The sequence below is a fragment of the Rhopalosiphum padi genome, chromosome 1 (genome assembly GCF_020882245.1).
Source record: "Rhopalosiphum padi isolate XX-2018 chromosome 1, ASM2088224v1, whole genome shotgun sequence".
Taxonomy (NCBI): Eukaryota; Metazoa; Arthropoda; class Insecta; order Hemiptera; family Aphididae; genus Rhopalosiphum; species Rhopalosiphum padi.
In genome coordinates, this window is record NC_083597.1 from 45,759,342 (window position 1) to 45,776,539 (window position 17,198).

General features: G+C 28.7%; 1 protein-coding gene across 2 annotated transcripts; it reads right to left on the reverse strand.

The window, feature by feature from the left end:
• Positions 1-1,860: 1,860 nt before the first annotated feature.
• Positions 1,861-17,072, reverse strand: LOC132920071 (hippocampus abundant transcript 1 protein-like). 2 transcript variants are annotated; one of them, XM_060982127.1, is made up of 8 exons: positions 16,625-17,072; positions 10,316-11,007; positions 6,914-7,280; positions 3,946-4,047; positions 3,694-3,831; positions 3,358-3,441; positions 3,115-3,271; positions 1,861-2,283 (listed from the first exon to the last, which is right to left on the reverse strand). In XM_060982127.1, the coding sequence occupies exons 2-8, from the start codon at positions 10,907-10,909 to the stop codon at positions 2,166-2,168; spliced, it is 1,560 nt and encodes a 519-aa protein (XP_060838110.1). In that variant the 5' UTR covers positions 10,910-11,007; positions 16,625-17,072; the 3' UTR covers positions 1,861-2,165. The 2 variants fall into 2 exon arrangements, with proteins under 2 accessions (XP_060838110.1, XP_060838119.1); XM_060982136.1 differs by lacking the exon at positions 16,625-17,072 and adding an exon at positions 11,163-11,320.
• Between the last annotated feature and the right edge of the window lie 126 nt (positions 17,073-17,198).

Here is a 17,198-nt window from a genome sequence, read left to right on the forward strand (position 1 = left end):
AACTTTATTTATGTAAGACTTTTAATTATTATATTGTTAAAAATCATTCAACAGTAGGTAAATACTGTATACTTATTTATTACTGTGATACCTAATCATTTGTAGGAATACCTATTTTAAGAAATAAAATAAAATAATTTTATAATATTTTAATTATTCTTTTTAATTGATTTCATAATATATACATAGGATATTATGCAGAATAAATTGAAGAATAGTTAAATTCATATTAAGTGTATACTACTGGGTATTACTTTAAATACTATTTAATTATAAAAATAGTTTTTTTTTATTATATTATTATTTGATTAGAAACTGTTCAACTTACTAAAGTTGGTCCAATTTATCAAATAATTAAGATTAAGCTATCAAATTTAACTTAAATCTATTGAATTCTATATTTTATTATTAGGGTGGAAAATTAAAATCACATAAAATATTGTTTTTGGTAAACCTAAATATCTAATAGATTATATTTACAATTAAAATCTTTAAGTATTAAAGTATTATAATAATAATTTTAATACAATATTATTAGTATTAATAAATATTTTTTATTACACGTTAAATATTAAGTTAATATATATTTAAAGAAATATATTTAATATTATAATAATAACTAAATTTAGGAAACTGCTGATTTGAACTATTCTGTACCAAAGTTAAATATTGAAGACATGGATGTTGAAATAATTTCAGATGTACAGCCTATAAATATTGAAGAAAAAATAGTAAATAATACAATATTGATTGAGATCTCTAATGAAACAAATACATCATGCATGAATACAGAACTGTTTCAAAATAATGATAACATTACCACTAAAGATGCTGAGACTGGTTTTAGACCATTAAATTTATATACAAAAAGAATATTAACTAATCAAATATTAATTGAACCAAATACATCAACTGTTGATGCTAATTTGATTTTAGAAAATACTGATTTTCTTCCTTTGATGGAATCAGTATCAAATGTATCAATAAATAATGATCCAGAATATATTGATCCTATAACTGAAACTAATGGAGGTAGAAAGAAAATAATTAAAAATAAAAGAAAAGAAAAACAATTACAAAGAAATATTATACCAAGAGAATTGGAATTAAAATGTAATCATACTGAAATGATAAAGAAAAATGTATGCAGAGTAAATTAGGTTAGTATTAAAGTATTTATAGCTAATAACAACTAAGCCTATGGTGAGTCTCGAGTGAATTTATTGTGGGTCGCTAGACGTTTTTTAATTATAATGATTCTAATAAATTTATGTTTTTAAACTATACAAACATAAATTAAAAAATTATAAAGTAATATAAATCTCGTAATCCGATAACCATATTAAGTATATTTACTTATATTTTTCTTTATAATTCTGTTATTGAGTCATTGATTTTTTTATTGTATGATATCTATTAGTAATATTTAACCAATACATTTAAATTGAACCACAAAAATCACATACCATGATGTGGTTTATATAGTTATTTTATATATTTGGATTTTTTCATATAGTTATTCTAATTATTGGGATTAGGATGTTTAAATAATAATACATAGATAAATAAATAGAATTGATTTTATACAAGAATTTTATCAAGTCCGAAATCTGAAATTTTTTGTTAAATGTTGACTTAAATTATATAAAACCAAAAATGTTACATGTGAATTCGAGCCTATAAAATCATTATTATTGTTCAATAACAAAATGATTATAGGTAACATGCCGAAATATAAATAAATCTAAATATATTTTATTGTACTTCGATCAATAACACGCGATTATATTATTATTAATAAATACTAACCATAAATTGTGTACCTATATTGATAAATAATATTATGTATAACACATGAAATGTTGCAAACGCTCAACATTTATTTTTAATATTTAACCAAATCTACACGATTAGCTTACAATATTATATAATAACAAGTCTTGACACTTATATTATGAGTATAGCTATATTGTATGTGATGTTATACATGTTTACTATGTTGTCAACAGATTGATAGGAACTTTTGTTGAGTTATACGAGTGGAATGAGAAAACAGCCCTGTTGCCTAGACGAATATCAGGTATGAGGCTGGTAGGTAAGTTCATATATAATAGCTAATAACTCGTAACACCCTTCATCCAATTAATAAATAATACAATCATCTGTTACGGTTTTATTGCGCCATACTTAGTAACAACGCCGTTCGAATCTTTCAAAACGTCAGTGTCGGGTAATTGTTCGTACGATTCTTTGGCTTCCTTTCTGTGCTGCAAATAGAGCCATCTAAAATAAAACAACGAAATTAAACTTTTGTACACCGATACGTTATTATCATTAATGATTAATTTATTTAATATATTAAGTAATTTACGGTTATGGATCACAAAAAACGATATTATTTAATTTATATTTTGTTTCATTCAAAACATCCATTACTATAATCTGTTATCATTGTATTATGTCGAAATTATTTTAAATTGAAACATGCTCATATTTATAAAAAAAATGTAAATATTAAAAATCTATCCAGTCAGTTCACAGGAAATACTCTTCTTTATAAAATATATTATATGGTAGGCGCTTTTGCCCTAAACTGAACCAGAGAGTTGTAATCGTGGAAATACGTAGTATGTTTATTCCTATAATATGTGGGAGATCGACAGAGAAAACAAATGCTGGTGTAGCGGCCCCTTAAGTGAGACGTTTTGCTTCTGTACCGTCACCCCCAGCTATATTATTATACATTTATATGAGTAGATACACAACATTTCAACAATATCATAATTCATAATTCACTGCATTCGTATTGGATATAAAAATTAATACATATTGTTTCTAATTCTCATAGTTATTATAAAAGTGTATCATTAAAATAACTATAACTATTAACTAATACATAATATATTTAAGTAAAATTCGATTAAAATAAAATATAGTAGATACGTATAAGATGGCTTAAATTTTTTCGGAAAATGGCCTGCGTGCTTACGGATGGCTATCATAGGTATGGTTATTAGTCTATTACCTATTCCAAATTTGTCATAATACTCGTAAAATGATAATACGTACCTATAAATAATATAAATTTACTATAATTATATATTCAGTACTTACAGATAGAGGAAAATAGTCGGGACCGTTATGGCCGCAGTAACCAAGAAGTAAGCGCTGGGGAAGAAACCCACTGTGGATTCATACACGTAACTATACAACGGGCCACAAAAAATGGGTATAACGTTTTCTCCAATACCCGTGACTGCGCTGACTTGGCCTACAGAAAAAAAAGACAACGAAATGATTGTAAAACTGTAATACGATAGTTTAATACGTGAACTGTGTATAGGTGTTGATACTCACCGAGTTCTTCGGCCGGAATAATTTTGTTTATGATCGATTTCATGGAAATGATGGCCGGTCCTTGTAAGCAGTTCACAAGCGCCCCTGGAATCGAGATTTTTCGTTACATAAAAATATTGGTACAAATTTACAGTATTTTTAAGTATTATTGAGAAGTATAAAATAGTGCCAAAAATAATATTAACGATATTTCATGTTAATAGATTAATGTAAATCACTACATTTTTAAATGTATAATAATAATATTATGTATTATTCCGGTACTTGTATATTCGCGCCGATGACAGTATACCGCTACTGTTTAAATTATTTTTGGCACACGACACTGTCACTCACCTGAATAGAAAACTACTGTAGTAGCGGCGGATGCAAATACGAATTGCGATATTAATTTTCCAGTAGTAGCCACAGTACCGATCAACGCATCGTCAACGCCGAACTTTCTGACCACAACCCCGAGAGTCACAAATGTTCCTGCGAGGCACGTAAAAAATATTCAGAATTAAAACGTGGTATGACTGGTATGTTTATAATGCCGACAAAACTGTGCGCCATTTAATACTGAGGTAAATTTTCAAAATCGCTTACCCACAAGATTGATGCACATCGTAGTGGTCGAGTACACGCTGAATTGTACTTCGTTCCAATTAAACTTGACCCGAGTAAACAAATACGCAACTCCTTTGTCACCTAGAATTTCAACAAATAATATCATGAGTATGATATGGGTATGAGGTGGTATTAGATATTGTAGACACGAATGATAAATGTGTATACAATTTGAAATAATATTTTGATGCATTCTGATTGCATAGTTTTGCACAAAGGTACAAAAATATAAACACATATTTGTATTTGATTAATAATTAATTTTAAAATTTAATTAACACGAAATAACAAAATTATATGAATAGTTTTATTTGTAATGACATCAGGGGACCTATAAAATATTCGAAAACATTTCAGTTGAAATTATTTTATCTGAAAACTATTTGATATGATTGATATGAAAATAAAACAAATGAAAATATTTTATTTGAAAAAATTATATCTGAAAATGATACAGCCATAAATAAATTGTTTGAAAGTATGATTCGAGTGAAATATTTTCTGTTTTACTTGCTGTACATATTATTCGGACAAAATAAAAAAATATTTACATATTAGTTGATTACGCTAAATAATCGCGTATCACTGAAATTATTATTATATCGCTATACATTAATAATTAATATATGTTATATAGTAATTCAAATTAATGTAGAAAAATGAATAAACATATGTATAACAAATAATAATATGTAAAACGATTAATGTAGTTATAAATCGGAGATGACGTGTTATTAATAGTAAAATAAATATATAAATGACATAATATATGAAACATAATTGAAATAATAAAGAAATAAATGTATTAATAATTCATTAATTTTTAGTTATTTTATTGTTTATATTATTATTTATATTCGAAAATATATTTTTGTTTTACATTATAAGATATTATGCGCATATTTAAAAGACCGTATTAATGAAAAAAAAAGCAAAACAGATTTATACCGACATTCCACCGTCTAGTTTTTATAGTAGAAACACTAGAGACAAGATTTAAAATGACTCATCAGGACTCTTAAACTGGTTTTTAACCATGCGTGTTTATTTTGTCATGATTCTGGAATATTTACTATTATGGCTATGTTACGCAATATGATACAATTTTTTAAAGAAATAAGTAGGTATTAAAAAGGGTAATTTTAATAAATTCTATCATATAAATATAATACAATATAATAATCCCTCGTAATAGTTATTCTTATAGCAAAATAAAAATCTTAAAGATACATAATATACACAATATTTGCCACAGTCAAACACGTTTCAAGCTCAACTTTAAAAAAAAATACGGTATTTACTATTTAATCTTTCGACAAGCACGTATATGCGCATTTCGTACGACAATTATAGTTTTATTGACATAACTTTTATCTAAGTATCCCGATTGATACTGGGTTTTTTCCCTATTCTACAAGGATATTTTTATGTAGCTAATACTTAAAATAAAAAAAAATATGTTATTAATAAATATTTTTTAACTTTTATACATGCTATAATATTATAATCTATTTGTTGTTCATTAGAATATACCTATCTATTATAAAAATTTTTTTTTTTAAATAACATGTAATTCGGCATGGTTCAATAACAATTGTTACAATATTCTGATTCTGGTGAACCTTAAGTATTAAAAAAAAAAAATGTTAAATAGGTTTTAATTACTTAAATAGATATTTGGAAAAAACAAAATTTGGCTTAGGTATAATATTATATACCTCTAACAATGAACGTGTAACCTGTAATTTAATATTAAATAATATCCTATTTTAATTTACTTTACGTAAATTTAACAATCAACGTTGTATTATACGTCCTTATATTAATTATTATTTATTCATAAGCCGTATGTAAGTACACATATTAATATGTACAAAATTATATTTTAGATTTAATTCAATGAAGTTTTATGTGTAGATTCGAGGATTGGGATCAAATCGAGTAAAAAAGAAAAACTATAGGTTTTTATTTATAATTATTTTTAATATTTATATAGCCTTTTTAGCTAATCAAAAATAAGAAGCAGTTTACCTAGTACTAGAGCAAGGATGACAAATCCATGGCACGCGAAAAATTAAAATATTCTTATAAACTAAATATTGGCATCAAGACTTAGTATTAAACAAAAAAATTTTAAGTAATTTGTTAATTAAGAAAATATATTATTAATTAACAAATTAATGATAATATATTATGCACCTAAACTAACCTTTTGTATATTAATAAATTAATTATACAATAAAATTACGAGAATTTTTTTCTTATAATATTGGACACCTATAATATATAGGTAATATATTAATATATTGTATAATATTTTTCATAACACTCGAAAAAAAAAGTAATTTTTGGCACATAGTGTTCAAATAATTTGTCACCCCTGACCTAGAGTATCCAGTTTATTAACTATATTATAGATTGCCCCTTTGCCTGTTTGCTATCAATTAAATTCCGATAAAAATGAGCGTATTATTACTTTATCGATAATTATTATTTATCATGGCTATTTAATAAATCGGAAAATCGATTATTATATTATTATAGTAATATTACGTAATTTTATAATTGTTATTAATGTGTTTTATTTTAATGGAAATTTCAGATACTGTGCAATTATTTAAATTTATTTCGAATACAACTTTTTTCTATATGTTCAGGTTTCTAGTATAACATTTATAACAATAGTCAATAATTCACCGCGCTGTGTAATATTTGTGTTAGAACCATTTTATTGTTAAAATCGAGATTTCACATATTTTATTTTAATATTAACATATTATACAATATTTAATTGGATTTTTAAAGATGTATTGGAAGTTTAAAAGATGTATTGGAAGTTTAAAAGATGTACTCTACTATGATAATTGTGTCTATCTTACGTAAAAACACAAATAATTTATACTGCAGAACATAATATTATCTCAAAAATTATATTAATTCAGTTTACCTTGTAATGGACCCATGATCCCAGTTATGAGCAACGTCAGAGCAATAACTTTCATTCTTCTATTGTTTTTTTCCTTTTTGAATGTAATTCTGAACGCCTCAACTATGTGAATTATGCTGAAAAAGAACTTGATACGAGCCCAATAAGAGCTTTTTTGTTTCTTACCCGAGTCAAATGTAATCTGTTTTGTATCGTGAACGAAAATGTGAGCCATCCAAATACTGATGCAACAGAGCACCAGAGCTATGATGTATACTCCGGTGAATCCGAGTACACGATATAATATACCGGATAAGCCAGTACCGATAGGGAGGCATAAGGCCATTGTTGCGTTGACTAGACCAACTTTTAAGGTTTTATTTTGATCCTATATGTAAAAAAAGGTATATTAATGTGTATACATTTTTATTGTATATTTAAGTGCTTCTTAAGAAATTATTTTTTCCCAAAAGTGTACAGATTAAGGTGTTGATTTTTGTATTTAGTTTTCGGAACATTGTTGTTATCATACATTTTAAATATAATTAATTTTGGGAAAAGCGTATAATGGTTTGAATGGTTTTTTTTTTTATTAATTAGCAGTAGTTCCTATCTTAAGAACAATAGGTACAACAAAATTCGTTTCCCCTCAGAAACAGTCTTTATAATTTTTTTCAAATACAATTATGGAGCTTTAAACAATTATGCACATTGCGTTAACATAATTGATCAATGAATGAATTTTTTTTTTTTTAGTTAATCTTTAATATGTTACTATTTCCATGAATAGATGACAACACTTTTAACGATAATTAATGTGATGAACACATCAAACGATAATTTAGCCAATTTAGATGAATATGCAAATAAATATGAAGTTACAAAGAATTTTAAAGTAAAATAGTCGAACACGATATAGAAGTTAGTTCAAAACAGTCAATATCAAAATTATTTTGAAGAAGGGAAAAAACAATAAGTAGTCGTATAACAAAAATATATCGACCATATTCTTTAATTTAAACTTTAATATGTAACCAAATCTGCTTGAAAATTGTGATAGAATGTGAAGTTTAAGTAATAATCATATTTTTATCTTTATAAATATAACCTTCGTTCAGTAATTTAAATACTTTCGTAAGCAAAACTATTTATATATTTATTCAAGTTAATAATTATAGGCTTCCATCATCATGGGAAAATGTTTGTGTGCAATCGATGATGATGTATAAATAAACACTAAGTAGTGTTTTATTAATAAATAATAATAGGCATATATTATTACATTTACACAGTTGTAGTTAGGTAAGAAGGTGATGTTGAAGAACTTGATGTTGTTTGATATGACTTTATAGCTTATCTAAGAATTATGTTTATCGAGTACAACTCTTCGTATAATATATATTTTAATATAAAGTGTTGACGTTAAATCAACGAATAAAATTAATTTGTTAATTAACTTTCACGAGCAAATGTGACACAATTTATGTGTCATCTTTTTAAACAATTTTAGTAGGTTTATCACTTAATTATAATATTATAATTATTTTTTTTTCAATCTATCAAGACAAACTAAGTTGTACTATTTAACTGTTATCAAACATTATTCAGGGCCTAAGTGCATTTTTTTGGAGAATAGAATTTAATTATAAAATAAGGGTACACTTAATAATAAATTGAACACAATAATTTATTACCAACTAATTACACAAGATAATTCTTGTGTAATCTTTCAAAGAAATACACGGACTATCTTAGAAAAAAAATATGATAATCATTATTCCTACACTACCGATAGGTGATACTTAACATTAAGAAAATTATGTAATACTAAATGAAGAGAATATAATATGCAATTTGATAAATAACTTGTGTAGTCATTAGAGTAGATATTAAATTAAAAATAACCGTTGGCAATAATAAGTTGTATACGTGACGTCTTAAAAGTAGTTTTAAAAATAAAATGTTCAATGATATTATAAATTATTCAAAATACTTAATAATCGTTATGTTATAATATATAGCTATAATTTGAATAAACCCAGTTAAAGATAGTAGACACTAGACAACTGTTCAAATCTTAAAAATTGAATTATACTTAAACATAGGCACATAAATTATGTAACATATTAATATATTATAATATTTCAATAAACATATGTTAAATCCTAACAAATTGAAAGTATCGAAAAAAAATGAATAAAAAACGAGAAATTTTAAACAAAAACCATTTGAAATCGACTATTTTTGTTTCAACTAAAATTAATAACTGTACAAGTAAACATGAAATATTAACTGAATACATGAATATTAGCATTAACTAAACACAAATAATTTTTAAAATATTTCTGATCATTTTTGGCTATTTATAGGTATTTTAAATATTATTTTACAAAGTTTAAAGTTATGAAATTCATAAAAATTGCGAGTTTGCAAATTATTTTGTAGTTAAAAGTTCATAACATTTTTATTATTCATACCTAAGGTTTGAAAATATAACACAAGGTTCTGTTTACGTTATTTCAATACAAAGTTGTAAGAAAATATTGATATTGTGATTTCATAAATATTTTTTATGGTCGTTTAAAGTTAGGTTTTTAACGAAAATAAATATTCACACGTAAATAATAAATTATTCATAAATCGATTTTAATATTAGTTACTCGTAAAATATTAACCATAAAAACTTTTGACATTCCAAAATTTCCTACATTTTTTTAGGTGTTGAAAGTTCAGGAAACTTTATGCTATTGACTATTTACATTTAAAACCGTTCTACGGACTATTTTGTCAAATATACCTACACTATAACAGCAAAAACCCAAAACACGCGCTAAAACGTATTGGCTACTTTATCGAAAACATCGTAAATCGTTGTCACCTGCACTCGGGCCTAACACCTAACACGCAATAGGAGTACGACACGATGACATGCAGGAAACGTATGAAAGTCCTCGTTCGTCCAGACCAATATATTATGTAGTACACGTTTTGTACGTATATCGTCACGTAACACGATATATGTGCTTTTCCAGAAAACTACGCGTCACGCGTAACCGCTTACCGCAGGGCCTGATTTAGGCATTTTGTGGCCTTAGGCGAAATAAAAAATGTGGCTGCTTAAATTAAAACAGTAGCGTATATATAGCCATAGCCCAATAATTTATTACAATTTAGTATTTACCTAGTTATACATTTTTTTACCTCTACAGACTATACAGATTTCTTGTACTTATTGTTTTCATTTGCATTTCACGCTGATGAGCATTAATTATTTTATTTTTTTGAAATATTATATAACGTTTATCGTATTTATTTTATACTATGAAAGAAGTAATCTACAAAAAAAAAAAATAAGGTTCGTAAGGCCACAGTTGCAGCCTTTCCTGCACATAATGTAACGGTATAAATATGGCCCTGGCTTACCGTGCTGTGGTCGCCCACGTACGAGAACACCGCCATGTACATGACCGTCCAGTAACCGGTGACGGCGATCGGCAGCGACTGCCACAGGCCGGTGGCGTCCATCGGCACCTGGTCGAAGTAGTAGACGCACACGAGCAGGCCCAAGTTGCGGACGATCTCGCCGTAGACGGGCAACAGCATGCACGGCCGCCGCAGCCTGTTCCGGTCGCTCCACGAGCCCAGGAACAGCACGAACACGGCGGGCAAGCTGCTCTGCAGTATCGTCTGCCAGATGAGCATGTCGGCCACCAGCTTCTGCACGGCGATCTCGCTGTCCGTCAGCTCGGTGCTGTTCTTGTCCTTGTTCTCCAGGTCGTTGCACACGTCCGTGCCCAGTTTCAGTTCCACCCGGCACGCCTTCTGTATGTTCAGGTTCTGGTTGGCCAGTATGACCAGTATGGACGCGATCAGGTACGGGAACAGCATGGGCTCGACCGTCATGTTCCGCAGCACCATCCGGTACAGCGGTTCCTTGTTTTCCGGGCCGCTGTCCGGCTGTTTCGCAGGGACCAGACGGTCGGCCTGCCCGCCGCCGTTGTTCGCGTCTCCGTTCATCGCGGCGCTCGTGTAGTTGTTTCGCGCCTTTAAATGCACTACGAAATGTTGTTATATGGGTACACTGCACCTGCAGCCTCCGTTGTGTGGGATTCCGCCTGTAACACATGCCGTAATATAGTCATTTAAATCGTATGGGTTTTATGCCGTTTTATATTGACAGATTAATAGATTTTCGAAATAACGAGTCGTGTTTGAGAAAAACATCACTCGGTATACGATTACGGAATGCATGCAAAGACTTGGATCTTACTTCTTTTTCGAACAGCCGAAAAATTAAAACACGAACCGGTCGGCGGTAGACTGCATAAATTTAATTACAATGCTCTTTTCGAACGCTTATTTTTGGTATTCATAAAATATTTTACAAAATGCGCTACAACTCAAGGTAAGTATTGAAATGTTCGAAAACGAAAGGTTAATATTTATTTTTATATTATAATTTATAATGTATGATAAGATTATTGCCCAGTCAGTTTTATCTCGCAATAAGGTAACGTTTGATTTATCGGTATAACCGGATCAAGAAATTATCATAGGCTGTATGAGCGGGTCCTGAACTCCTGACAGAATATACGAGCATTATACCTATACATACGTCCAAAACTCAAATATTCGTATTTTATTAGATCGCTAACGCCGATATGCTTTCGTGAATATTATAAAAAACCCATCAATCTTTCAATATAATTAATTACTCACTGTCAAAAAATTCGTATTTTATAAGACATTAGATAAGTTATCTGACTTCGTAATTAGTAGTTCATAATTATTAATATATAATTTTATGAAGTAAGTAATTATATAAAAATATATATTATTTTCTATTTATTACATCCAGAAACTATAGACACCATTTGTTTTTATAGTATTTTTAAATACGCATCGTCGTAAAATTATTATAAACTACTATAGCAATACATATTAATACTTGATAAGACATCCCTATATTATAATTTAATGATTGAATAGTAGCTAATAGGCATATTGTAATTTTGTTTTATAGGTACTTATACTTATTATTAAAAAATCTGACATCTGTGTTATATAGTGCTTTGAATTCTGATTATGGTATGTTTAATAACAATAGTTTATTTATACTGTAGTAGTGTAGTCTGTAATAATATAATACGATGCGATATAATATAGTACATTATAACTTTAAAAGTTGTTTAATTTTAATATTTTTAATAAATATGGCGATCAAAAGTATTCAAACAAAAGCAGTAATTTAAATATTTATATATATATATATATATATATATAGTTTATTAAATTCCCTGATAACAATTGAATAATCGAATAATTCTAATCAAAAAACTAGATAAAGACAGTTCCGACCCGAATAACTATCAATCGATGAGTACTCTGTCTTCAGTTATAAAATTCTTTGAAAAAAACATACACTAAAGGTTAATTACTTATTAAAATTTAATAAATGCTATTCTGCATTATCAAATTTACACTACTCATCAACTTTTTAGTTAACTGAACATAATACTATTTTGTTATATCTGCTTGATTTACTGTACAATATTATGACTATTACCATATCTACTTGCATATATAACTTGATATATATTGTTTTAATGTTAAAAAATGTTATCATAAAATTAATAAGTTCAGATGACTTAATCAGGAAAACTTTGAAAATAAGTATAAAATAAAAATAAAAATTCATCCAAAATTGTATTTTTATGTATTAAAATACTCAAAAATAAAGTAAGAATTACGATGATAAAAATATAATTTTTTTAGAAATAGCTTCAGATTATGTAAAAAAAATATTTTCAAAAACTTTTTTAATAATTTCCCGGTGTATAAGAGCCTGATATTTAATATAATATTACGGTATAATGTTTTACGTTTTATAATACACTAATAATAATATAGGTAGTGAAATTATTTAAATTAATTAATTAGTACATTGCGGTCGTAATCAATCCTGATCACTTTCAGAATTCGATAGGATGTCTCGAGGTAGACGTTCTAGAAATTTGTTCACCCAGACTGGCGTGGAAAGTAAACGCATCAGGATGTTTGCACCATATAATAATTTTGTGGATTATTATCTCGGTGCGTGATCATTTTACAGTGGTTTTGTGCAATAATTCGCTAGGGAGTTTTACTCTACTTCTACTGTAGTGATTGGATTTTTTTTTTGATTTGTATAACAAAGTTTGCTTTTATTATGTTTAGTTTTTTTCTTAAATTTTTAACTGGTTGTTGATTCAGGTTAAAATGTATAGTATTCATATTATTAGGTCGTTGTGTAATTTTTTTTATTACGCAGAAGTCACGAGGCTTTTAAATATATTCTTAGTATTTTATTTTTTTTTTTGAAGAAGAAGAATTTGTAGTTTGTGTGGGACGCAGCATCTCATAGGTATGTGCAGTATAATTAAGCGATAGTTGATCTTATTATAAAGGCGGAGAATATATTAACAGTCACGGCACGGTTTACTAAGTAGGGTATAGGATTTTATCCGGTTTAGTCCTTTTTATTAATGTGTATTTTTCTAATCGGTTTACTACTATAATATAATTAAATAATATGGTGTATATGAAATAATAATAATGCAATTAAATCTCAAGGAGTTATAATATTACAAGAAGAAAAAAACAAATAATATATATATGTTGACTATTAAGGATAATAGTGATCAAGTGAATTGGAAAATATAATATGCTTGGATCTTGTCTGACAAAATTATAACATAATTTTTTATAAAGCTTCTTAAATTTCTTTATAACATGAAGTTATAGAAATGCCTAAGTATCCCAACTACTTTATCTGGCATTTATATAGTAACATATTTACATACTTTATTGGATTTAGAAATATTTATAATACATCCATAATGAGGAATTTTCTAAATCTAAACGATATTATTTGCATAATCGCATATCGTCGGCGATACTGCAAACCTCGTTAGTTTAACATTAATTTTTTTTTAGTAGACAAATAAATACGTCAACATTTTTTTTTTTTTGACCTTACGAGATATGTTGCAATATTATACCAACAATATATAAGATAATATTTTTTCTAATTTCAGCCACATCTCCAAAAAAGTGTGTTGAAATCAAATTTTCTATGATAAGTATAAAGATCAAAGAAGGCCAAAGTTCAAGAAATTCTTATCTTATTTTTTTGTTATATTCTTTTATAAGTTTTTAATTTAACCAAAATTTCATAATTTTTCCAAAACTTGTTTTTTTTGAAAATTTTAATCATTAATTATATAAGTTATAAGTTTTTACAAATACGTAACTACCTATTTTTGTTCACAAACTTCGAAATTTTTTTTTTGTAAGCCACATTAGAAAATAAAATAAAAATGTATTTGTTTATAACAATAATAATTTAAGAATGAAGTATACCATGAAGTATACCTAAGAAAAGGCAGTATTTTTTTATTATTATTACTATATATTGCGAAAGTGGTGTACTTTTAGATATGCTACATTACCTACGTATGCTACTTGCTCATTACTTGCGTGTTGCGTCTTACCATCTATTTCATTTTTATTCTATGATGTTAAAATTGATATAATTTTGAATAGTCGTCATTGGTAAAAATTAACTCATGTGGACAATTTTTATTTGTATAACGCAACGCAATAGTAGTACAACTAATTTATTAATTTATAATATAAATCATGGAGACTAAAATATTCTAGTCTTAATATTGAATACCCAATTAAACTAATTAATTAAAAAAAAAAAAGGTATTACCAAAAAGTAGGTATATAATAAGCGTATTTTATTGTTATGTAAATATTGAATAATTAATAATATTATCAACTATGAAATATACAATTAAATTATATACATTCTAATTGGTTTATCATACATAGTCATCACAGTAGTGGTCACAGTTTATTTGTATTATTGTATTAATCATTGACATCCATGATGATTTTAATTATTAATGATGCAACAAGTTAATTTGGATACACTGAAATATACTTTTAGCCTTTTTTTATCAACTAATAATGGTAATAATATTTAATTTTTATTTCTATTTTTTTAATGTTTAGATTATTAAAACTAAGTATTTTGACTTAGTATAATGTTATCTACTACTACCGATGTTATTAAATTTTAAATTTTAAAAATATAACCACTATTATCGTTCGTGTAACATAGTTGTGCACGTGTGTGATCAACAAGTAACAACATAATAATTATTATGAATATGTTGTTTATTTGTAGTAACTATTCGTTGATTTTATTACATGCCTACTTAAACTACTACTAATATTATACTACCTACTATTATAGCCTATTCATGACCCGCCCATAAAAGATATTTAATAAAATAAGATTTTTTTTAACTATGCAATATTATATAATAACTATAATAATAGCTAAATAATAAAATTATGATCTACAGAAAATATATTTATTTTTTTTAGTCTTACACCTTTAACGGTTCTAACTTTTTCGTGTAATTGGTTTGATGTTATTCTATAGTTATGTTCAAGTTATTGGACTATAGGTTTTAAGAAACATCGTTTCCCGTTTCCTTCCACGTGTTATGGGTGGGTGATAATGGTTCTTCTCCTTTTAATAATTTGGCTGGCATCTGTCCTGTGAGAAAAAATCACCCATGACTGAAGTTCGAACCAAGGACGTTTTGCACGGATCAGTCTATAAGAACTGCAATAGGTATTGACTATAAATTGCGATAAACATTTGAACACTGAGATCGTGTGTTGGTTGTATTTAAATTAATAACGAAGGCGTAGTGGTTCAAATATAAAAACAAAATTGTTAATATCATCATAGATATACACCAAGGCATGTGCCTACCAAATGCATTAAATAAAACATGATACGAGTTTATATTATCATTATTAGTTGATCGGGTCAATCACACATTTGATTGTGTTCGTATCACCGGCTTATAATGTATACGTGGGCATTATGATGTACACAACTACCGTCTACATATATAGGTATGGCTAACTTATAGAATAGTCGTGTATTCGTCTATCGTCTCTATCGAATATATCTATAAGGTACTGCGTTTTCACGTCGGTTAAACTGTAACCAAAGGGTATCGAAGTATTGCCAAAAGTTATCAGAGGATTATCTAGTCCGCAAAATTCAGATCACCGGCTTGATGACGACGATAACGACCGATGGGAGTGGGGAGCGTGACTACAACTTTTGGCGCAGACCCGAGTTGTACGCGTCGCGGGGAGGGGCGCGTGCGGTCTCGGTCCCGCCCAGTGAAAAAATATCATCATTGTCCTCGAGAGACCGTACCTATGGACCGTGATACCAAGTATGTTATAACATTTATAACAATATTATTACCTGTGACCTACGTATATTATGTGCGGGCGGGCAATGAGATTATTAAAGGTTAGTTTTCTCTTCAACGCGCGAAACTTTTCCTGCCGTAGAGGTCTTGGATTTTCACACTGCCGCTTAGGTGCCAATATAATGTCATCTATCGCAATATCGCCGTAAGCGCACGATGCACACGATACTATGTTGCGCGCTGTTGTGCAAGACGTGTAAACAGCACTCAACGGTATCCGCGGGCCATGTCGTTGTTGGCAGCTATAACGATTCGCGTACCAGTGCTGATAGTATATGTACTTACGGCAGCAGTGTAATACGCTGTTTCGCAACCGTATAGGCGCGTTAAGTGGCGGATTATCAAATCGAAAATAAAAACGACTTACAAGTACACTTACCAGTCACAGCAGTAGGGCCCGGAGCGGGAGAAGGACGACGCGAAGAATGCGGCGATCGTGACCCGCGCAGACCGCGGTTTGGAGATGGCAGTGAATTGTCACGCGCCGCACTATAATAATATATCATTAAAAAAAAAACACGAATCGGTCCACCCGTCTTCGGATGATGAAAACCCGCGCGTCCGGTCGTCGGACTGACGGTGAAGCGACTGCGTACGGTCGTGGCTGTATTATAATATTATTATTGCTCGCCGGCTCAGTACCATGAACGGGACGGCGTCGGCGGGTACGAGGCGCGTGTTTAGGCCGTACCCGTCTGCCTGCCTACCTAAAAACCGTGTCTGGTGAACCCGGTCCGTTACAAACTGGTTATAACTCTTGATGTCATGCCCTCGACTGTATTACGGTATGAGCCGCGGTTTATACGGTTTCACACCGTTCACTAAATAAATTATTATATTACCTATTACGCGATGTTGAATCAATGTCTGGTCGAAATCACATTATAATATTATTGAAATATCGAGATAGATAAAAACGGACGGAACAACCGCTGATTAGCATTCTTATCTCG

Bases quoted from the DNA above. Each gene is read 5' to 3' on its own strand.
- LOC132920071 (XM_060982127.1), bottom strand. From the start codon at position 10,909: ATGAACGGAGACGCGAACAACGGCGGCGGGCAGGCCGACCGTCTGGTC. The intron at 4,048-6,913 runs GTAAACTGAATT...TTGAAATTCTAG, and splicing joins GATCATGGGTCCATTACAAG to GTGACAAAGGAGTTGCGTAT. The intron at 3,832-3,945 runs GTAAGCGATTTT...CGTGCCTCGCAG, and splicing joins GATGTGCATCAATCTTGTGG to GAACATTTGTGACTCTCGGG.